We start from the raw sequence: 20,307 nt of genomic DNA, 5'->3' as shown, positions 1-20,307 counted from the left end.
CTTCCATGGACGAGAGGCAAAGGAAAGAACCCCCCCAAAAAAAAAGAAAAGAAAAAAAAAAGAAACGGAAGGAAAGGGAAACAAAAAAAAGGAATTTCTGGTCACGGAGAGGCTTGAACTCTCGACTTTCGCATTATTAGTACGACACTCTGACCAACTGAGTTACGCCTGATTGCGGTTAGATGCTGAAGCATTTTGATGAGCGAGTGTGAGCGAGGAGGTTTGACTTACGACCCGGGTTGTGGGCGCTGAGCTGCGGCATTTGGCTCAAAAGGGGGAACTTGCAAGTGCCGAGTGGGGAAAAATTCGGCTCTTGTCAAAAACAAAACAAAAAAAAAAAAAAAAAAAAAAAATTTTACGTGGATCTAGGGTGGAGTTCAGCAAAACGTCGAGACGGTCTAAGCAGTTACGCGTGAGCGTGGATTGATGGCGAATTTTTCATGCTTTTCTTATTTTTTTTTTTTTTTTTTTTTAATTCTCTTTCCCTTTTGAATACAGAGGTCCTAAGCGTTTGCGTTGCCTGCGTGTACATGTCCAATTGTTCCTCCACGAGGAGCTATTGCTTAGAAAAGCTTAGTTGCCTAATTGTTCTTTCTTCTTCCAAGTATTGGTCCCTTTTATTTTTTTTTTTTCTTCTTTTGCTCCCTAGCATGCCGACGGTTTGTTCTCTGCCTTCCGTGGGTCCGATTCTCCGAGCTCCTGTAGGACGAAATGGTGTTGGCGCCAGGGGACTGGCTGGATGTTGAAGGTGCAGGCTGCCACGCCGTGTATGTGTACGCCGGTGACGAATGCGATGCTCAAACGATTTTGGTCTTGGGTGAATAGAAAATTCGCACATGTACCCCTCTGATATCCGCACGGCATCCAATTTCCTGCTCATAATGATGCTGCCGCCTCAATGGCCCCGGCCGCCCTGAACAGCCTTCGGTTTGCAATCGTGACCTCGACGTTCGGGTGCTTCCACTCCATGAACTTCGCCCAGCCTGTTCGAGGAATCGAATGATCAGTAATGGCATTCAGTCGTGTGTCCAAGCTGAGATAACGTACCCCAGTATGCAGCTTTCCTTCCAAAGTACTTTCCGAGGTACGGAACAATGACCATTGTGAGAAGCAATTCTATCTGCTGCAGGCTCTCTCTCCATTCACGCTCGGCATCCGAGTCCGCCTCGTCGTCATCGAGCGAGCTGTCCGTAGTCGTTGAAGGTAGCGAATCAATGTCGCCGTCGTCCTGCGGCGCATCGTCTATCACGTACGAGGATGCGTCTATGGCGGACATGATGCAGTGCTGTAGAGCAACGGGCCTTGCGGCAGGCACAACGGAATCAGATTGGACGTCCAGAGACACGTCGCGTGTGCGCGGACGATTCAACAAGATGCCGACTCGATCTCCGGTGTCGCTGGCGTCTTCAGCAGGCAGCGGGACCTCGTCCTCCACCACGACAGCTGTTGCTGGGAGTGAAAAACGCGCTAGTCCGCATTTGTACTTAGCGCGCCGATGGAGTCATATTCACACATTCGTCCCCCCGCGGGCGCAGAATACGTTCGGAGGGTGTGCGTGAGACATTTCTGCCATTCCACAACACGTTCCACCCACGACAACAAGAGCCAAGATCACCGCAATCATGGCTGACGTAGAAGACAAGCCGTCACGAAAATCGGTCTCGTTCGCGGACGCACACGCAGTCGTCGACGAGGATGGCAACGTCAAGGAAGGCAAGTCCAGTGGCGACGGCACCACGGCCGAATCCCACTCTGCGGGCACCGATCCTGCCGTCGAAGAGGTCACAGACATGTTCGCAAGCCTGGCGAAGAAGAAGAAGAAGCCCAAGAAGGACAAGGCAGGCGATGACGACGCCGATGCCGCCGCCGCCGCCGCACCGGCGGGCGAAGACGGCGAGCTGGACTTAAGCTCGCTCAAGAAGAAAAAGAAGAAGAAGAGCAAGGTTGACGAGCTGGAGAAGGAGCTTGCTGGAGACGATGAGGGCGCCTCCGCCGAGAAGTCCAAGAGCGAGCCGATGCCCGAAGGCGACCCGGTCGCTGGCACTGGTATCTACCAGCATAACAGCACGGCCGACATTCCCTACAACATGCTGCTCAGCCGATTCTTCACGTTCCTGTCGGAGAGGCATCCCGACCTCGTGGGCGGCGTGGCCAAGTCGTTCAAGATCCCGCCACCGCAGTGTCTGCGTGAAGGAAACAAGAAGACGCTGCTGGCCAATCTTCCCGACATCTGCAAGAGGCTCAAGCGATCCCCAGAACACATCACCGCCTTCTTGTTCGCCGAGTTGGGTACCAGCGGCTCCACGGACGCCAACGGCCGCCTGATCATCCGTGGTCGATTCCAGAGCAAGCAGATCGAGAACGTGCTGCGAAGATACATCATGGACTACGTCATTTGCAAGACGTGCAAGTCTGCAGACACGGAGCTGAGCCGCGGTGAAAACCGTAAGTCGTGCCTCTGCGTTTTATCACTGTGATTTGCATAGCATTGACGACCACGCTTCTACCTTCATCGTACGACTAAGCTAACGGGCTGCGTCTTAGGTCTTTCTTTCATCACTTGCAACAGCTGGTATGTATCCTACCTTCATCGCAGATTCGGTTTTTCTTTTTTTTCTTTTCGTCCTCCCTTCTTTTGGCGTTGCTAACCCATGTCAACAGTGCTTCCAGACGATCCGTTGCCGCCATCAAAAGTGGATTCTCAGCACAGTTAGTATATTCTTTCTGTCGTAGCCTGTTCGGGAGCTAATGTGAAACTAGAATTGGCAAGAGAAAGCGTCAAGTGGGTTGAATGCGATTCAACGAGGAGTTGGGCTGTGTTGGGTGCGAAGAGAAATGGGGCTGGGTCTTTGCATTTATGTTGTCATGAACACGATAGGCGTCGGTTCGATAAAATTCAATGGGCATTATCCACGCTGCATCAGGTCTCAAACTCTGCGCATGAGGGTGTCTTACGTCGTCCTGGCGGAGTCGAGGTTGAGCCGCCAGGCTGCAAGATGACGGTCATCAGCCACAAAGACAAAGTAGAAGATGTAAATACAGGGGATGGTCCGCTTCTTCAAATGGCCAACACCAAGATTCCATGTTTCCAGCAGCAGCCAGGTGCACGAGTTGCTTTCACGTGGGTGACGAAGCTAATGCAAGCGCCCAAAAATAACCGCCCAGGCAGCATCAGGGTTCCGCAAGGCTGGCGAATCATCACGCCAGAGACGCTGGACAAGGAACCGCGCACCGCAAAGTACAAGAGCAAGCACATTTCATCCACCATGGCGCGCACACTCGCCTCCGTGTCCTACTTCTCCTCTCCCTCTCTTGACTGCCACCGCTCTCTCCTTGCGCTTCTTGCCAAGGCTTCTCGTGTAAAATTCCCGCTTCGCGCCTAGGCCGAGCTGAGAGATTCCCGCCCTAAGTCTAACCCCCATCGCCGTGGGAGCTGTGCATAGCCCCGCCTGCGACGTGCTTACCACGTCTCGGTCCAAAGACTCGACACCAAAACGGGTTCGATTGCGCTCGTGAGAATCTGTCCTTTCAACCGTCGGGTGGACGTAGACTTTCAAAAGGAGCCATGTCTCAGTACTATCCTCGTGAGTGCTTCCACCCCCCGCCTTCCAGCGCGAGACCTGGGCCCCCCAGAAGAGTCCCCCCCCAGCGCCGCTTCGGCTTGACGCTTTGCGAACAAGTCGAGCGAGGAGTCGCGCGGGCTTTCAGGGTGGCCTCGATTGAGAAGATCGCTTTTTTTTTTCTTCGCTTTCGTTTCTCGCGGTTCGACTTGCGCTCATCTGCAGACATTGCTGACGTGCCTCACCAGCACCGCCAGAGAGCGGTTACCCCGCCCAGGCCCAGCAACATTATCCTCCTCCTCCAACGCAGCAACAGCACGCCTACGCGCCGCCTCCACAGTCTGGTACCCCACAGCAGAACTATCCTCCTCCACCTACGCAGCAGTATCCGCCTCCAGGCCAGGCGCCGGGACATGTTGGTTCGCCTCCGCCCGTGCATGGCTATAGCTCGCCGCCTCCTGCGCAACCAGTACCTCAGGCTGCTCCCCCGCAACAATCGCCGGGCCACCCACCCCAAGGTGGGCAAACGTCGTTCAGCTCCCATGCGAGCGCAGACGACGTCGGCACGTTCAACGGTGGCGCGTACAGAATATCGCACCGCGACGTACGACACCTTAACCATTCGCATCCTGAGGGAGTGGGCTGACAGATATGTGTGATGCAGACAAACTCCATCCTTACCATCCAGCTCGCCATGGGCTGCCCTATTCATGCCAAGCCTGGGGCTATGATCGCCATGTCCCCCACCATTACCATGAAGGGTGAGATCAAGTTTTCCGTGAAGAAGCTGATCGCAGGAGGCCACATGGCCATGTCAAGCTTCACCGGCCCAGGAGAACTGTTGCTTGCACCCCCCACGCTCGGCGATATCGCTGCCATCCAGCTCTCCGGTAAGGAAACATGGAGCGTGGGCAAGGACGCATTTTTAGCGTGTACGGAGCGAGTGACCAAGGATTACAAAGCCCAGAAGTTCAGTCAGGCCATGTTCAGCGGGGAAGGGCTCTTCACGTACAAGATCAGTGGTACGGGGATCCTTTGGGTCGACTCGTTGGGTGCAATTATCAGGAAAGACGTATGGAACCCCTACCTCTTTTTTTCCTTTTTTTTTCTTTTTTTTCCCCCTAGTTTGAGCGCCCAATCTTTGAACTAACGTGTTGCAATAGCTCCAAGCCAACGAAAAATATATCGTGGACAACGGGCATCTCGTTGCGTGGAACTGTGACTACAAGCTGGAACGTGTCGCGTCCGGGGGCATCATCAGCAACATAGCTGGCGGCGAAGGTCTTGTCTGCAAGTTCACGGGACCTGGCAGCATTTACATCCAAACGAGAAATGCGACTGCTTTCGCTGCTTTCATCACTGGAAATGCAGCGGCCGGTGCCTAGATGGACTGAAGCCGAAGAATGCTGATGGGAGCCATACGAATCATCCCTTGCGGTCTGAATCTGGGACCCGAAACTTTGTCCTTGTTCTGCTGATAGCGAGAGCGTCGAAAATCTCACTTCGTTTCCCTTTTGACTGTTTTGTTTGCGCTTGCACTTGATACGAATCCTTCAATGGAAAACAGCGGGTGCGGACTCAATGGTAAGTGAGCCCGTACTCTGAGAGGCGCTGGCGCCCAGGACAAGCATCTTACACATTTTTTTTATCGCTGTCGCACCTCCCAAAGAATGTTCCCGGCTCATTTCTGTCCATTTTTCATCCCTCGTTGTATACGACTCCAGAAGTAATAGCAATCTCCGCTTTGACGGTCAATCTGCGCTGTGATAGCCCTTGGTGCGCCTTTTTTCGCTCGGGGACGGACGACTTCGAGCTCGGTGAGATCGACAGCCTGCTTTGATGCCTGGTGGTATCCGACCGTTACACGTCTTCCCGTATATACCATCTCAGAACTCGTATATGGGTTGTGGAGTTGAATCTCTGTCCGACCCATTGGACTGCGCAGGTCTGCGAAGCACCACCTCCTCATGTAGAAAACTAGGGCGGAAATTTCGAAACATAAAATCTAGAGCTTTTGACAAAAAAAAAGAAAAAGAAAAATAAGACTTTTGGTACTTTTGGAGATTCTGTCATATTTGCTGACGGCGGTATTCCCAACCGTAATGGAAGTGAAAGCGTGCATCATTCGGACGTAATAGTATGGAATCTGTTTTCGCATGACGAATCCTGCTCTAAGGAATTACAGTTCTACGATGCACCGGCTGCCAAAGAGATCTACGATGGCGGCTCGCGTATCCGAGGAAAGACCATTTCGTCTGGCATTCCCCTTTGCCTCCTAACGGATCAACCTCATCATGAGTACGGACAGGGCTGATCTGGCTGAAGCAAAGATGGATATACTGAGCAAGGAGACATTCCGAGGCATACGTGTACGCCAGCGTAAATGACTAATGATGGGATTTATGCCTATTCCTCCTATGTTCTTGTTGGGCCTCGTAAACAGCAGTGCAATTCATGGTTGACATGCGACTAAGAAAGCTTTGCGTGAGACTTGAATTAGAGAAATCAGAGCACGTATGGACTTTTTTTCTCATATTTATGAACTTTCGAACTCAATGAGGCCGTGTTTTTAGATGAAGTGCTCAGGAAAATAGCGTCCCTTTGCTGAGCAGAGCGCTGCCACCATTGGAGGCGCAGTGGAAATGGCCGAGAATTTTGTTGGCTTTCCTTTTCTCATAATTCTTGACGTGCACCGTCCCTTCGAAGTAAGATCTTCTGATACAAGTTTCGATCAGCATTATTGTGGCTGCAAAGACTATAGTATTTTTCAACCACGGACCTTATTCGTTCTCTCGGAGTAAGTGGAATGCTTTTTTGTTCCCGCTCATCAGGGGATCTGATCATCGACTTTTAGACCGAGCCGTGTGAATATTGGGCGCGATCTCTTAAGCACCCGCCAAACAACCTTAATGTCTTTCCAGTGCGTCAACAGTCTGTGGACCTTCCGAAAGCAACGGTCGTCCAATGACTCTGGCAGGAAGCTCGATGCTGATGTCCGGTATATGATCATAAGCATACAAGCATTTGCGTAAGAACTAGATGATATCAACCTTCGCTCGGTCGTGCTAGGAAAGGTATCAAACTTACGCCCATATCGTAAATTGTAAACCATAGTGGCCCACCATCAAAAGTTCTTCGCTTGCGTCACAAACTTTCTGAGAATACTCTACAAAATGACTGGCGTCCTTTTGGAGCTGCTGTAATCGCTCGGGTGAGTTGACCTCTCCGTTTGCATTTGACGCGTTGTACTCCAGAAGCTGCAGGATCGAAGGCCAGAAGATGACAGAGTGAAGCGTCAAATACTGAAAGCGTAGAAAAGCTCTTCGAAGGTCGTAAAGAGGAGACGTGGTAAGAGGGAAATGAATCCCTGGTGGTAAATGATCATACCATTCCTCCACCTGACTACAGAGCTCTGCGGCAACAACCGGTGCGTAAATGATCTGCCCCACGCGGTAGCCGACAACGTCAAGTGTCTCCGTGAGCAGTTTGCGTAAACTAGCCTGTGCGAGGAAGTACATATGTCCATCATCATCCGACTCGGCAAGCGGCAGGGGGACGCTCTCATGAAATTGACGTAAGCCTATCGGGTGCATCTTGAGGACCGCCTCCAGTTCATGCAAGACAACCGAACACGTCCAAAATATTCTGTGGAAGTTAAGTTTGTCCTTGTGTGACAGTCGTTCCAAAGTGCCAGAGCTCAAGATGTGCATACAGTCTCGCGCAACTTCGGTTATGCCATCCCATGCTAAGAGTGGTCGTAATATCATGTTCCAGTAGCATACTTGAAGAATCCGGCACTGAAGTATCGTGATGTCTCGTTTTCTGCTCCGTTTCGACAATGCCATGAGTATGTCTCGAGCAATTGAAAAGTACTCTAGACCCGGATGCGGTCGTTCAAGAGAGCGACTGGCAGAAGAATGGCGAGTTTTGTCTAAACTGCCGATTGCGAGGGCAAACATGACGATGCAGTCCGAAGGACTTTGCCGTGCGAAGTTTCCGTTTCGCGCTATTTCAACGTGATTGGTAAATTCTGATATCGTGATCACAGGCAGCCACTGCAGGAAGCCGTTGACGAAATGTTGTTGGAGCTGCCAAACTGTTCGTGAGGAAACGTCTAGGCTTTGGCCAAAGCCGGCTTCCATGAGTTGAAACAAATACTCTTCAGCTACCAGCTCGTCGTCATAGAAATCCTTTGTATCGTCCCAGGACTCAAAGTTTATGTACCAAGTAGCACGAAAGGACAACATTGACGGTCTTGCGGCAATAGCCTCTCCTGCAGTCTGGCGGAACGAGAATTCATAGTGGGGAACAGAAACTATGCGCTGAAAGTACTGCTTCAGATCGTCGCGGCTTTGCAGTCTTGCGGCAAGCGATATGGGTTCTCCAGTAGTGCTGTTTGATGCTCGTCGTAGGGAGCTGGAGCCTGGGGTATGAGCATGATTGACCGAGTTTCTTGCATCGCTTACAGCACTCGGTGATCCCAATGCGGTCCTTTGGAGCGTTTCTTCTACACGCGCAAGCCGCTCTTCAATCCGCACGAGCACGTCAGTAGCGCTGGTCCCTCTTGTTGTACATCAGCAACGTTGACTCCGTCTTCGTCTCGCACATACAGCTGGAACGGACAGGGGGTAAGAAATTAAGGTTAGGACCTACTTTGTATCTACACCTCCGGATTGTCGATATACACATTCGATCCCAGCCTCTGTGCAAAAACTGCAGGGTCTTTTTGCATCGCATTTTGTTTTGCGCAGCCTACAAACTTCGCACTTCGACAAAGCTTAGTCCACGACGCACGAAGAGGCAAACAGCGGCACTCGTACTCACAGCGACAGCGACCCGCTTCCTTGGGTAATTTTTGGCGGGGTTGAGGGCTGAGTCCAGATCAACAACTTCCTCTTCCATCGGTCGCTTGGGCGACAGTGGCAAAATACCCAGCTCTTCTGTACCACTGTGGTTGCTTGGTTTTAAACTCATGGCTCACGACAAAGCTCTCGACCTCTCGCTCGTCCTTCGAGTCCGGATATCGACAGGCAACGGAAGTCCCATTCTCCGTGGCCCTTGCCGGACGCCGTACGTAGGCCCTTTGATCGTTGGCTTGATGCGAATGACGGCACGGGCGAAGGTCAAGCCAGATCTGTAGAGAGAAGTCCTCACACGATGCAGCCAATCTTCTATGGGAAGCAGTAGTGCACATGCGACAAGTCTCAATGTGCAGCTACAACCTTAAAGCTGGATATATTTTAGCGCACCGTGACTCGGGGGCCAATGGGATGCCAGCCGCGGATCAAACGCTAAGTCGCATCGTGGCTAGTGCGGAGTCTCCAAGGTTCTCCACACTTTGGGATTAGCCTCAGGTGGAGAAATCGTCGATTGCTGTATGACCAGGCTTTGTCATCAGTTTCCATGCATCCGATCGATGTTTCCGTCAACCATTTCTCTTGACGCGAGTAAGCTTTCTTTACGGCCTGGATCGGCTGGGCGCACGAACAAGGGAGCTCCCTATCCCCATCTAGTTTTGGCACGGCAAAGACGGTGTATACGAGCAATAGGGTATTGTGTTCGTCCACAAAGCATCCTGCCATGGTCGTCAAAACCAAGATCAACAAGTAATTGATGTGTATCAAGATCTCTATTCTTTTGTGGTTCTTTTCAACTCGTTTGATTCTTGATGACATATGTGCTTCGGCCGTCTTCGCTCAAATTTGAGAGAATATCCTGTCCTTCATTTCCGATACTGCTTATTTTTTTTTTTTTTTTTGCTTCCTCGCAAACTGCCATTGAGCTCATGAATTTCATATTGCCCAAGATGGCCTATTTGATGCGAATCTGCCGTGGCCTGCACAAGGTACGTCTCCCTTTGAGCACGTCGTGGCCTATTTCGACCAGCATATCCCCTGCCTATGAGGCTTGTATAAAACTATAAATCTTCGTGTTCAAACTTTGAATAATCCATCCCTGCCGAGCGTACCGATGCCTACAGTATAATATCAAGGGTTTTGACCTTTGAAATTACAGCCCCTTTCTCCACCCATCTCCTGGCAAGCTGCATTCTGTGACTTGTAATGAGCCGTGGTATTACACTCATTTCACGAACAGGCGAAGGTTGACCATTTCCTAATCAAGTTGGGTTAATCAATGCCTCCGATACCGCGACGACTGAGCCTGGTGCACAATCGTTGATGATACAGGAAAATGTGCGGGCGGAGAGCAACAACGCCGCGTCCCGTCTCGATCCCGGTGACGACAAATATGGCCCTCTTGCCTTTCTCTAACTTTTTTAAGTATTGACACATATCGAGATAGGATTTATGAATTGGCCAAGCATATTTAATCAATTATGTGGCGTCACTATCACGGCAGAGCCACGGCAGCTATAACGAATTCCGTTCCACCCGTAAACGCACAGAGTTTGCTTCGTCACAGATCGCCAATTGAGAAGTCGTTGCGCATTAAAATCGCTCGTCGACATAGCGTCGGATGTTCATGGCCAAAGCGCGAATGTCTCGAAACTTCATTGTTCTCAGGCGCACGCGGGCAGATCTAGTGTAAACATTACGTCGACTGCCTAGGAGAAGACACACAAATATCGAGTCAAAAAACAAACCTTCCATTAATGATTCTGTTCCTTTGTGATTCAGAACGAAGCATGTTACTGAGGCCACGTGGTACCGGCAAATTTGCCGGTTAATGGACCTAATTGTTTCCCTACGCCTAGGTGGCCACGAGGCTTGCGTGGTAGGCATTGAAATGTGGCCTGTTGCTTTTATTGGGGAATGAGAAAAATTGGCAAATGTCGTTGTGAATCTCTGAAAAAATGTTGATGTCGCTTCATTGGGAATTGCACCCTTCTAATAGTATACAAGGAGATGTCCGGTCCTGAGTTTGTTTTAATATGTCCTACAGGTGAAGTAGCTCCGTACGCCAATTTCCGGGGTATAACACGATAAGTTTGCCTTAATCACCCTCAAGTTGAACCTTCAAAGCATTTGCCTTCTCTCGAGTATAGCCCATATCTTTCCTTCCTTCTCCGACGAATTTGCTCACGTCCTCGCCGAGGCCATTGAAGAGAATGGCTAAAGCTGAAGTCTTCCAGATTCCAATCTGGTCTTTGTTCTTCGAACTGCGTATGATGGTAGCGATTAAGAAAAGAAGAGCGATGACCAGAAGGAGAAGTGGGAGCGTAATCCACTCCCATCGAACCTTTACAATAACAATGTATTTGATTGCCGTGCCCGTTGCAAAATCGTGCCTGTGACTCTGAGAGTTTGCGTTTCTGCGCACGATTTGATTCATGACCGAGACCGCTTTTGCCATATGGTCAGTGACGTTAGCTGGAGCATCCCAAGGCAGGCTGCTCGTGTAGACTTTGAGGAGATGTGGCGGATTGTAAATCCAGAATATTTTGAGTACGTCTGATGTCGTGATTGGATTGTTCGCTGCTGGACGGGTGTATGTCGACGGCGCAATTTGTGCCCAAATTTCCCACACTTTCATGGCGGTCGTGTTGCTAAATCCGTACGTAGAATAACCGGTATCCGAGAATTGATCCGGGAGTGTCATTGAATAGTTGGCCCTGTAGTTCAACGGGTTGTCAGGATTCCAGGGATCAGATCCGTTGCTGGAGAACTGCAGTGTTTCGATCGCCTCCTCGAAAAGGTTGCCGCTGACCACTGTGGCTTGAAGCTTCTTTACAACCCAATGTATCTCACACTCAGTCACAACAGGTGTCGCATTGTTGACTGCCCCGATAAACTCTCCAGGAGTAGTCGCAAGGATAAAGTCGACGATGGGACGCTGCACTTCCGGAAAATTCACAGAGCCACCAAGGAATATCTCGTGGGTGAGAATATCCGAAAGTGAAAAGAATCTCGTGGCAAGAATCTCACCAACGGACCCGTTTGACGTTACCTCGTATCCAGACATGAGCTGGGGTACATTATTCGGCATGTTCAAGTAGTACCCGCAGGAAGTTACATCTAATTTGATATTTCGCGTCAGTCCGAGGTCCGTAATTGCTTCTATGAACTAAATCTTCTTGACATGATGATTTACCCATAATAGGTCAAAGATGTACGGGAGGGACTTTGGAAATCACTCACTGGGATTTTTACGTGGTCCTTGGTATTGCGCCGTAGAAAGCCACTCTCCCGAAGTGTTCTTACAGTCAAACTCCAAGTAATCACTTGGCATGGTCTTACACTGAAAATCAACTGCAAGCGTGTGAAATGGGTCGAAGGTGCAGTTACCCGTTGGGCAGTTGGCGGTGATATCCCAGGGAATCCCAGAGCCAAGCCAGTACGGATAGACCAATGAATTCATGGCACCATCCCATGGTGTGATTGCGGTGTCGCCTTCATACATCAGCTCCTCGCTGGGGTCGTAGATCACGGCGCGATCGAGAGTTACGTTAGCACCTTTGTCGATAATAGCAACGGTGGGATAGCTAATGATTTGCTGGAAAAATAGATCTGTGGGTACGGAAAGCAGGATGATGGCAGCACCAACAGACGCGAGGGTGCTATGATTTCTAAATCAGCAAAGCGCCAGCATTTAAGTCTCTGGGGTAGCACGTACATTCCCTTAGTCTTGGAGAGCAGAATCATCGAACCAAGTGCACCTCGACTGGCAGCATCCATGACTTCAAAATCAATCATCTTCCTTTCCTTCCTGAACCAAGTCCACTTCAACTGCCCCAGTGCCTCAGCAGTGGGTAGCAGGAGTGCTGACTTCGCAAAGCCCGAGAATATAGAGATAAAGGCGTTGATAGAGATACTCAGGTCCCAGCTCGGTATTGACTTTCCGTCCACTTTCGAAAGCATAATCACGATGATCATCATGCAAATTGCGCCAAAACCCCAGCTGATAATCTCCAACAGCCACCACTCAACAAACCATCGCGTAAACCAGTTCTTGGTGCGATCAAGCTTGGACAAATCCCATGAGAATCGCGACTGAGAAGTGTCCATGGACCCGGGCGTTGAATGGGCTGTGCTACACCTTTTCATGTTAGGCGCGTAGTATTGACGGGACCGCATAGATGAATTGCTTGGTTGCCGCGTCGGCCATGTTCCAGCGGTGGAGGGTGGTTTTCCAGAGTAGCATGATTCTGCATACTTCGTAGGAATCAACGTGGGAGCTGGCCCTGGTGGGCTGAGTGTAGCAGTCTCGGAGGCATTATCAGGGGCCACTTGCTCTGTCTCAGTGATTGTCACCCCCTGGGCCGGCTGTTCTACTGCAGAACTAGCCGATGTCCGGATAGATGTTGCTGTCGACGCCGTTGACACTCGGTTTCCCTTCTCACCACGCACATCGATCGGCTTGAAGTTCGCGGGCGGGGCGATTAGTTGGACTGCGCTAGCCTGTAGGGCGCCATCGGGGTGAGGTGAGTATGAAAAATCTGGAACCTCTGAGATGATCGGGACTGCAGTGCCTGCACATTCGCGTGCTTCTTCAGGGGTAGCCTCTCGGATAGAAACTCGTGCTCTCCCCTTAGCAGTAGAGTATTCGATGACAGATGGAACCGCCTTGTATTCATTGTTCGGGCCGAAGCTGGTCGGCGCAGTCACTTCATCGGGAATCAAAAGAATACCGCGTTCCCCTGGAGAATTGACTAAAGTGCTGGTTTTGTTTGAGACCTTGGCTGCACTAAATTCTTGCTCTTTTGACGCATCCAAAACTTCCGATGTCTTTGCCGTAAAAGACTCTTTATTTTCTGACTTCCCACTGGAAGATCTCAAGGCTGATAGCCTGTTGGCGTTGAGTCCTTCCTCGGGAATATCGGAGAGTACGTTAAGCCTCCGCACAAGGTCCTTGACATTGTGGCGTGTAGACGACATGATATTCACCAGTAGACAGTTTATACTTCTGTCGAAATCCTTGAGGAATTTGAACGCCCTATTTCCACCCTGAAACAAAGGATCATGGCAAAGGCCTCAAACTTTGAGACCGCTCACGCGAAGTAACACTCAAAAGGTCGAAGGATTCGAAAAGATGACAGAATATGTAAGCCTCGCGGAATAAGGAAGAGGCGCGCGGGGAACACAAAACTGCTCGCACCACAATATATCTTTCTAATCGCCACTTGCGCGTAGGGAGACTTATGCGATTCTTCTGATAGGTTACAGAGCTCATGGCATAGCCGACGCTGCACTTGGCTCTCCTGGTCCTGCGTCCGCCTGCACATCGCTGCTTTCCGTAATCTGGTACTTCCCCGTATTCACTACAATCGCTCATAGGCGGCCGAAAAAGCAATTCCAACTCCATAACCTTGGCCTCGTGCAGAGATCGCATGAGGTATTAGGACGTGATGGAGAGCATAGACTGCAGATCGAGACCCAAAGGATCGACGAATCTGAAAGCGGCCCGAAGCGCGAGAGGAGGGATCGAGTCAGTGCTTCGCTCGCGCCTAATCCTTCTCGATCAAAGTGCGCTTTGAAAAATGTGTCTTGTGAACTGCTCGCGTAGCCAATGGGGCGGGTAACCCACATGGCTAGACTGTTGGTGGCGCTTCGAGAGGATCTGTGATTGGTCGGCTTTATTCCGGAACGTGAAAAGGCTCAAATGTGCAGACGCGAGGTAGTAGCTCCTGTTGGTGCAGAGCCAAAGACTTAATTCTTCTACAGGGTAGCGACATTTTCCAAGCTTTTGAGACATTAAAGAGGAGCATCATGGTTTCTCACTCTACGTTGCACATGATCAGCGGCATGGAAAAGTTATGCAGCTCATCTTGGAGTGGCGCCATTCAAGCCGTCTTGCAACTCAAGACCTTTGCCGAACGCTGCCGACAAGGCATACTTGGTCCTCGGCGTGCGACGCACGGATGATGCATGTTGGTAATATGGAATACTTTTTCCAAGGGTGTATCGTCAAGCGATTGTGTGAATGCATCTGGTAACTCTCTTCAATTTTCCAGCGCGAGAGCGGGAAGTGCGGGACAGCGCTTCTGGCGTTTAAAGCCCCGACAAAGAACTTGTGGACGCTCGGCAAATTCCTTGTAATACCTTTGCGGGACAAAAGAAACGTGATCGTTTTGAGCAACTAGCCATACAAAGTTCAATGCCACGAGAATGAAATTTGAGTATGAGGGCATGCAACCGAGAGTTTTGGAACCTGCCTCCCAAGCATTTAGCAACTTGCATCTTCATGTGGAACTTGCAGAAAAGGCAACGGGGCGAAGTTTGAAAGAAATTTTCCGCGTATGAAGTTCACTTGCTATCTTGTTGAAGACATCAGCAGTCTCCACAACCTTTCAAGGATCTGCATGCTCTTCATCGGGCCGCACCACCCTCGTGGGTTCAAGTACACAGGGTACACAGATCCCAAGACCGATGACGGTGATATCACCCGTGTGACCAATAAGCTTGCGGATGTAGCCAACCGAACCATGGCCTAGCTTTACAAGAACTCGGCGTCTTGGAGTTTTGAGTGTTGGAAGCCACAGTGCGTTGCATCTGATTATGCAGCCAGTATTGCAAGCCTCTCAGGCGGATCAAGAACCCAACTCTATCAATCGATAGCTTGTGGTTCTGACAAGAAGCCAACAGGATTCCATGTCGGATCTTCGGATACAGCATGAAGAACGCACTGAGCTCCTTTAAGGGCAGAGGACAAACTGCAACGGTAAGAATCCTACGGCTGGGATAATAGTCTAATGGAAGGGGGCGCTGAAACTGAATCAAATCCGATGGTAAACCCAACGCGGAAGATTAACGCGTTATCGACACCACTAGCAAATGGTATTGAGATGTGATACATGTGAAGATTGCGCGAAGTTGGCGGTAGCGGCACGTAAATTCTAGGCACGTAAATTCATGATATTCGGTGGTGATTCTGATCCTATCCAATGGCTTCGTTTACTTGCTTGGCCATCTATGAGCAGAAGCTAGTCTCTTGTTTGATATGCGATCGAGTAAATCGGATACCGTGTTGTGAAACCTAGTCAGTGAAAGTTAAAGGACAAGACAGAAGGGAATCTATTACGTTCTTGTCCAGAGCTCAAACAGCTTTTGCCTTACCCAAAATGCGACATCTAAGTGGTGTCGCTAAGTAGATTATGTCCAATATTTATCCAGCACTTCCAATTAGAGGCACTCGTTTTTGAATGAGTGTCTAGTTTGATTTCGATGATTCAGCGCCAGTCATGTTTTGGAGTCTCGCAATCAGTAAAGAGGGCCGTAGAAGTTCAACGCTTTTGATAGTGCGAGATGTGCACTGATTTGCCATATTTATGCGAACAGCGTCTTTAGTTTTCAATGGTCTCTTGTGTACTGCTTAAAACTACCGCCACCTTTGCCATTTCGTTATCAGCTAAAAATGGTGGTGGTATAACGAGGATCTTTGACCATCAATCTGGCGCGAAGGAAATATCCAAAGCTATAGGTCGTCTGCCTTAAAAAAAATCTAACTCTGTGCTGGGAGAGGTCGTCCGGACACAATTTTTTGAGAGCTGTGCGGCCAAGAACGCTGCAAGTGAAGGAACGGACTCGATTGTATGCAATGAACTTTTGCGATGCCTCCGTCATTCCGAGTCTCAAAGATCTGAAAGGCTCAACCTCGTGTGTCTTAATACACAGGGCTTTTTCCGGACTACTTGGCGCCTTGCAAAGCATGTAATGGAAATCAGAAACCAAAGAGATATAATAGCATGTCCGTGTTCTCTACCTTCATTGCTTATCCAGAATCGATTGTTTCCTGATTATTGGCCCAGTTGGACGACGAGGGATAGAGAGGAACTTCTCCAGAAATCGGGTTCCCGCCAAAAGTGTGACTGACGAGGCTGGCTGACGCATCGAGAATTTACAGTGCAATTTTTCTGGCGTCGTCTACAGCGCCTGCAGCTTTCGATCTTCATAAGACAGACATACTCTGCATCAGTTTTACAGCCGCGTTTACTCCCATTATCTCTTACGCAAATTACAGGAAGCAACCGCCTCAGCGCTTCCCTGAGCAGTCGGGATGTCATGAAATTGGACCCATCGAAAACATTTCCACGCGGTTCACACTCGTCAACGAGAATGTACTTGCACACGCTCTTGTTCTCACACCTTTGGACCATGCGCTTTCTCTTCACCGCAGCCATCTCCGCGCGGTTGTTTCACGTTTACGAAGGCCCGTATTCTCGGGACGGGCCTTTCCTCCGCGACCGCTTCTTTTGATCTCCGCGCTGGCGAAGCAAGACTTGGCGGAATCCCGACCGCCGTCGTAGACCTCGGTAGAAAAAGCTGTTCAAACGCTGGAAAAATATCGGGAGTAACATGATCAGCCTTTTCCTTTCTCGTCTTGTCGCCGTGGGCGCATTCGCTCGCGTTTTGGGCCTGGCGCGCCCTTTTCTGGGCCCAGCTTTGGGAACAACCTATCTCTACCCTGGGCGATCCATTTTAAAAGAGTCCTGAACGGGTCGGTTCCTACGTCTTGACGGATTGTAGTGCCATTTTCAAACAATCGAATTTGCTAGAGCCCGGCGCCTGGATGTCAGTGCTGGATATATGAATCATGAATGGAGCTTGCCCTCAAACGGATTAGGAGCTTCCGAGTGCTGGTGGAGGAAGAGTTGTATTCTCGCCAGGTTGTGTCGAAGGGGACACCAGAGTTCGACGAAGACGTCCAGAAAGAAAGGCGCCGTAAAATGAACAGCAGAGAACCACGGCGACGGGGGGAGATCTCATGCAAGCTGCCAAACAGATTTCATGAGCATTGAGCCGCAACGAAAAAAAATGGACTGTGCGAAAGGAGAAGGGGTGGTATTTTGTCATAAAAGTGACGCATAGTTCACACCTACCTTCATGAGCTAGCGGCGCAGGGGAAACGCCACACATGGCGGACGCATTCGGACGTGAGAACGACGGACTGACTTGACATACAGATTCCAACTGCCACTGCATACAGAGGCGTCTTGAACTTGTGATGGGCTGCATCATGCCTCTCGAGGTTGAGACTGACGCTACGGCACCTCTGCACACGATACTTGATCGCCAAAAGAATGACAAGAACTTTGAGATGTTCATACAAGTTGGACTCATGAGCAGTCCTGGTATCTATGAAGAGTCCCGCTGCAAGGTGATGTTGCATCTCTTGCGCATAGAAGATCACTTTCTACACGGATGCAATTATGTACTTGAATGGAAGACGCCAGACTACCACAAAGCACTTCCAGCATAGATCAACAGAAAGCACTGCTCTTGCTCGCCTGAATAGAGAGGCCTTTTACGTGCGTATTCTCAAGCCAAAAGCCCCGATCAACCCAATAGACGCCATGCCAATTCCCCTCGCTTGCCAAGCTGCTGGAGAGGTGTTGCCCGCCCAGTGTCTAAGATGTGCCCATTAAGGATAGTGCGAAGATCGTAACATTTCGTGACAGTACATGTGGAAACAGATGTGAATGCATGGCGTGGCTTCACACAGCAACGCCGTTGACAGGCAGCTTTCTCAGCAGCTTTGGCGACGACGCAGATTTGCTAGTCGGCAACGATGCTGTTTGCTTCTTTGGCGATGAATGATCTGCTTTCGGGGTATGCAATGGCATTGGGTCCTCGCCCGATCTTGTCCTGTGCAGCTGCATGACCCATCTCATCTCGTGAACTACGTCTTGCATCTCGATCTCTAGCCTCTTCGTGTTCTCTTCCGTTTCCCTGTACTCCCTCAGGAGTGCACTCATCTCCTGGACTTGTCTGTCGCTCTTTTCTTGTTGGTGCCGCTGCTGGTCCAGCAGCACCTCCAGTTGTGTCAGCTGATGCTTGTGTATGGCGCTGTTCTCGTTGATCTTCTTGGTCAGATCCTCCACCTCCTTGCGCAAGAACGCGATACGCCTCTGCAGGCCCTGGTATTCGTTCTCCAAAGTTGCGTATGCATTCTCCGCATTCTTTTGAGCCATGTGTGCTTCTGCCACGTCCTTGGATGCTTGAGATACCGTTTCGCCCAGCTTTCGGCCCATCTCGGCTTCCCTGTCTTCCGCTCTCTTTCGCCGCGCAATCTCCTCTTCCAGCGATGCTTTGAGGTCGTCCAATCTTCTCTCCTTGCGTGCCAGTGCATTTTCATTCGCGTCGAGCTGCATTGCGAGTGTTGAATTCTTGTCCTCCAGCCAGTTGACTCGCCCTTTCAGCGCTTGAAACTGTTGTACGGCTTCTTCCTTCGCGGCCTTCTCCGCCTTGATCTCTCTTCGTAGCCGATCACACTCCGATGTGAGTTTGGCCAGAACTTGTGATGTCTTTCCTGCCGTTGGTGCAGAGTCTGTTGGGCTCGTGAGCCCGTTCGAAGCTTGTTGCCATGGCGTTGACGGTGTTGGGTATGCCGGCTGCGGTAGCGCCTGCGGCATAGGCGATGCCTTTCGCATGACGGATGAAGACGAAAGGAAATTGGATATGTCGGCTTGTTGGGGTGAAGAGGACGAGTGGTGACCGTTTGTCAAGTCGGAACTGCCCTCGGGCATGAGGGCATGCCTTAACGTCGCAGTCTCAAGGGCGATCGGAGACGAGTCTCGTTGCGACGTGTCATGAAAAATCTCCTCGTCAGCAGCGAGAGATGTGTCAGAAGGGGTGTGGCGCCGCGGAAGCGTCACGGTGGTGATGGTGCCTAGCGGTGTGTATAATTAGCCCTGCGACTATGGACCGAACAGCCGTCAAAGCGGAAAGGGCGTGTGGGGACGTGGACAAATGCGCACGCTACGAAGGCCAGCTGAAATAGGGACAAGAGTGTCAATGACGCGAACGAGATGAGCCCAGGGGGGCGGCTTTCTCAGCGGACGCGAAACAAAAAGCAGCGAAACCGCGGATGAAACGACGCGTGCATGCTCGACGTCGTTGCTGAGAGGAAAACTGTCTTTTGCGTCAAGCGCTGCGTGGGCAAGTGTCCGGGCAACAGAGAAGCAAAACAAAGCACAAACCTTGTCGCGTCCTTGTCCCTGTCGTACCACTCCTGCTCATGCTGCTGCCGATCTCAGATGCATGCGCTGTTCCTGGAGGCATTTCCACCCCTTCAGCGAGCGCCATGGCCGCGCATCCAGCGACTGGTCCGAAGCGGGCGGGCGAGTGCTGCTCCGTCGCCCGTCCCAGCGGCGGGACGCTGCCGAGCGAGCTGATTCGCGGAGGGAAAGGCGATCGGTCCAGCGGAATGTTTGGCGACGAGGCTGTACGCGGCGTCGTGAGTGTAGCCATCGATGCCGCTTTCCTGACGCCAGCTTGTTGGACCTTGCTTTGCTCGAGCTGATCGCGCTCGCGATCGGCCTTGCGCGTCTGCCAGAATGGCATCTTCGTTGTCGTCGTCGTCGTTGTCGTTGTCGTCGTTGTCGTCGTCGTCGTCGTGACCTCCTTCGGTTTCGTCTTCGTTCCCGTCTTCTTCGTCGTCGGTCGTCAAGTTTTGAGACCTCGGGCCGGAACAGTTTTGGAAGTACCTACTCAAACGGTCAGCACGCAGTTGCTACCCCGTGGCAACGAGACGGCTGGGCGACAGCGAGCGAGAAAGACGATAAAGACGGCGAAGGACGAGTACAATGAGTCCAGTCTCAGTGAAGAATAGACGCGCCGAGTCACGGAAACGAGATCGAGACAGAGCGCTTTTTGCCCATCCTGTACTCTGTCGTGGTTGTAACAGGGCATAGAGAACTATGGTATCGGCATCTACGCTAAGAAGGTGCGCGTTCATTACTCCGTGGGCTTCAGCGGTCCTTCACTGTCATGTGAATACCGGGACTGGCTTCAACACCAACATCCCAAGAGCAGAGCATACATCAAACCTATGCTCCCCAGCAGCAACG

General features: G+C 50.8%; 6 protein-coding genes and 1 non-coding gene across 9 annotated transcripts; 2 read left to right on the top strand and 5 right to left on the bottom strand.

The window, feature by feature from the left end:
- Positions 1-98: 98 nt before the first annotated feature.
- PV09_07549 lies at positions 99-169 on the bottom strand. The gene has a single exon. It is a non-coding gene; the product is annotated as a tRNA-Ile (tRNA).
- Positions 170-464: 295 nt separating this feature from the next.
- PV09_07548 (uncharacterized protein) lies at positions 465-1,402 on the bottom strand. Its single transcript, XM_016361328.1, has 2 exons — positions 1,048-1,402; positions 465-983 (listed from the first exon to the last, which is right to left on the bottom strand). Exons 1-2 carry the CDS (start codon positions 1,274-1,276, stop codon positions 877-879), a joined length of 336 nt encoding a protein of 111 aa, XP_016210903.1. The 5' UTR covers positions 1,277-1,402; the 3' UTR covers positions 465-876.
- A 220-nt stretch (positions 1,403-1,622) lies between these two features.
- PV09_07547 (uncharacterized protein) lies at positions 1,623-3,383 on the top strand (the record flags this gene model as incomplete). The annotated part of the gene is made up of 5 exons (XM_016361327.1): positions 1,623-2,445; positions 2,545-2,572; positions 2,662-2,709; positions 2,761-2,782; positions 2,925-3,383. The coding sequence occupies 5 exons, from the start codon at positions 1,623-1,625 to the stop codon at positions 3,381-3,383; spliced, it is 1,380 nt and encodes a 459-aa protein (XP_016210902.1).
- A 182-nt stretch (positions 3,384-3,565) lies between these two features.
- PV09_07546 (uncharacterized protein) lies at positions 3,566-4,945 on the top strand (the record flags this gene model as incomplete). Its single annotated transcript, XM_016361326.1, has 4 exons — positions 3,566-3,584; positions 3,809-4,164; positions 4,225-4,632; positions 4,724-4,945. The coding sequence occupies 4 exons, from the start codon at positions 3,566-3,568 to the stop codon at positions 4,943-4,945; spliced, it is 1,005 nt and encodes a 334-aa protein (XP_016210901.1).
- A 991-nt stretch (positions 4,946-5,936) lies between these two features.
- PV09_07545 lies at positions 5,937-8,747 on the bottom strand. Of its 3 annotated transcripts, none has more exons than XM_016361324.1 (5): positions 8,385-8,747; positions 8,214-8,326; positions 6,648-8,123; positions 6,340-6,595; positions 5,937-6,275 (listed from the first exon to the last, which is right to left on the bottom strand). In XM_016361324.1, the coding sequence occupies exons 1-4, from the start codon at positions 8,532-8,534 to the stop codon at positions 6,388-6,390; spliced, it is 1,947 nt and encodes a 648-aa protein (XP_016210899.1). In that variant the 5' UTR covers positions 8,535-8,747; the 3' UTR covers positions 5,937-6,275; positions 6,340-6,387. The 3 variants fall into 3 exon arrangements, with proteins under 3 accessions (XP_016210899.1, XP_016210900.1, XP_016210898.1); XM_016361325.1 differs by having other exon boundaries at positions 5,937-6,595; positions 8,385-8,431; positions 8,492-8,747; XM_016361323.1 differs by having other exon boundaries at positions 5,937-6,595.
- A 1,635-nt stretch (positions 8,748-10,382) lies between these two features.
- On the bottom strand, positions 10,383-13,581 carry PV09_07544 (uncharacterized protein). Its single transcript, XM_016361322.1, has 3 exons — positions 12,135-13,581; positions 11,660-12,078; positions 10,383-11,536 (listed from the first exon to the last, which is right to left on the bottom strand). The coding sequence occupies exons 1-3, from the start codon at positions 13,394-13,396 to the stop codon at positions 10,515-10,517; spliced, it is 2,703 nt and encodes a 900-aa protein (XP_016210897.1). The 5' UTR covers positions 13,397-13,581; the 3' UTR covers positions 10,383-10,514.
- Positions 13,582-17,391: 3,810 nt separating this feature from the next.
- On the bottom strand, positions 17,392-19,407 carry PV09_07543 (uncharacterized protein). The gene is made up of 2 exons (XM_016361321.1): positions 19,216-19,407; positions 17,392-19,127 (listed from the first exon to the last, which is right to left on the bottom strand). Exon 2 carries the CDS (start codon positions 18,982-18,984, stop codon positions 17,953-17,955), a length of 1,032 nt encoding a protein of 343 aa, XP_016210896.1. The 5' UTR covers positions 18,985-19,127; positions 19,216-19,407; the 3' UTR covers positions 17,392-17,952.
- Between the last annotated feature and the right edge of the window lie 900 nt (positions 19,408-20,307).

This window comes from Verruconis gallopava (assembly GCF_000836295.1).
Source record: "Verruconis gallopava strain CBS 43764 unplaced genomic scaffold supercont1.30, whole genome shotgun sequence".
In the NCBI taxonomy this organism is placed as follows: domain Eukaryota; kingdom Fungi; phylum Ascomycota; class Dothideomycetes; order Venturiales; family Sympoventuriaceae; genus Verruconis; species Verruconis gallopava.
Note: the sequence above shows the minus strand (reverse complement) of the source record. Positions and strands in the feature narration are given on the sequence as shown.

Excerpts from the sequence above, each read along its gene's own strand:
- PV09_07548 (XM_016361328.1), bottom strand. The coding sequence starts at position 1,276 with ATGTCCGCCATAGACGCATCCTCGTACGTGATAGACGATGCGCCGCAG. Across the intron at positions 984-1,047 it reads AAGGAAAGCTGCATACTGGG|GCTGGGCGAAGTTCATGGAG; the intron begins GTACGTTATCTC and ends TTCCTCGAACAG.
- PV09_07545 (XM_016361323.1), bottom strand. The coding sequence starts at position 8,534 with ATGAGTTTAAAACCAAGCAACCACAGTGGTACAGAAGAGCTGGGTATT. Across the intron at positions 8,327-8,384 it reads GGAAGCGGGTCGCTGTCGCT|TGCGAAGTTTGTAGGCTGCG; the intron begins GTGAGTACGAGT and ends GCTTTGTCGAAG. Across the intron at positions 8,124-8,213 it reads TCCGGAGGTGTAGATACAAA|AGGGACCAGCGCTACTGACG; the intron begins GTAGGTCCTAAC and ends ATGTACAACAAG.
- PV09_07544 (XM_016361322.1), bottom strand. The coding sequence starts at position 13,396 with ATGTCGTCTACACGCCACAATGTCAAGGACCTTGTGCGGAGGCTTAAC. Across the intron at positions 12,079-12,134 it reads CTCTCCAAGACTAAGGGAAT|CACCCTCGCGTCTGTTGGTG; the intron begins GTACGTGCTACC and ends TAGAAATCATAG. Across the intron at positions 11,537-11,659 it reads AGGACCACGTAAAAATCCCA|ATGTAACTTCCTGCGGGTAC; the intron begins GTGAGTGATTTC and ends ATATCAAATTAG.
- PV09_07543 (XM_016361321.1), bottom strand. The coding sequence starts at position 18,984 with ATGCCCGAGGGCAGTTCCGACTTGACAAACGGTCACCACTCGTCCTCT.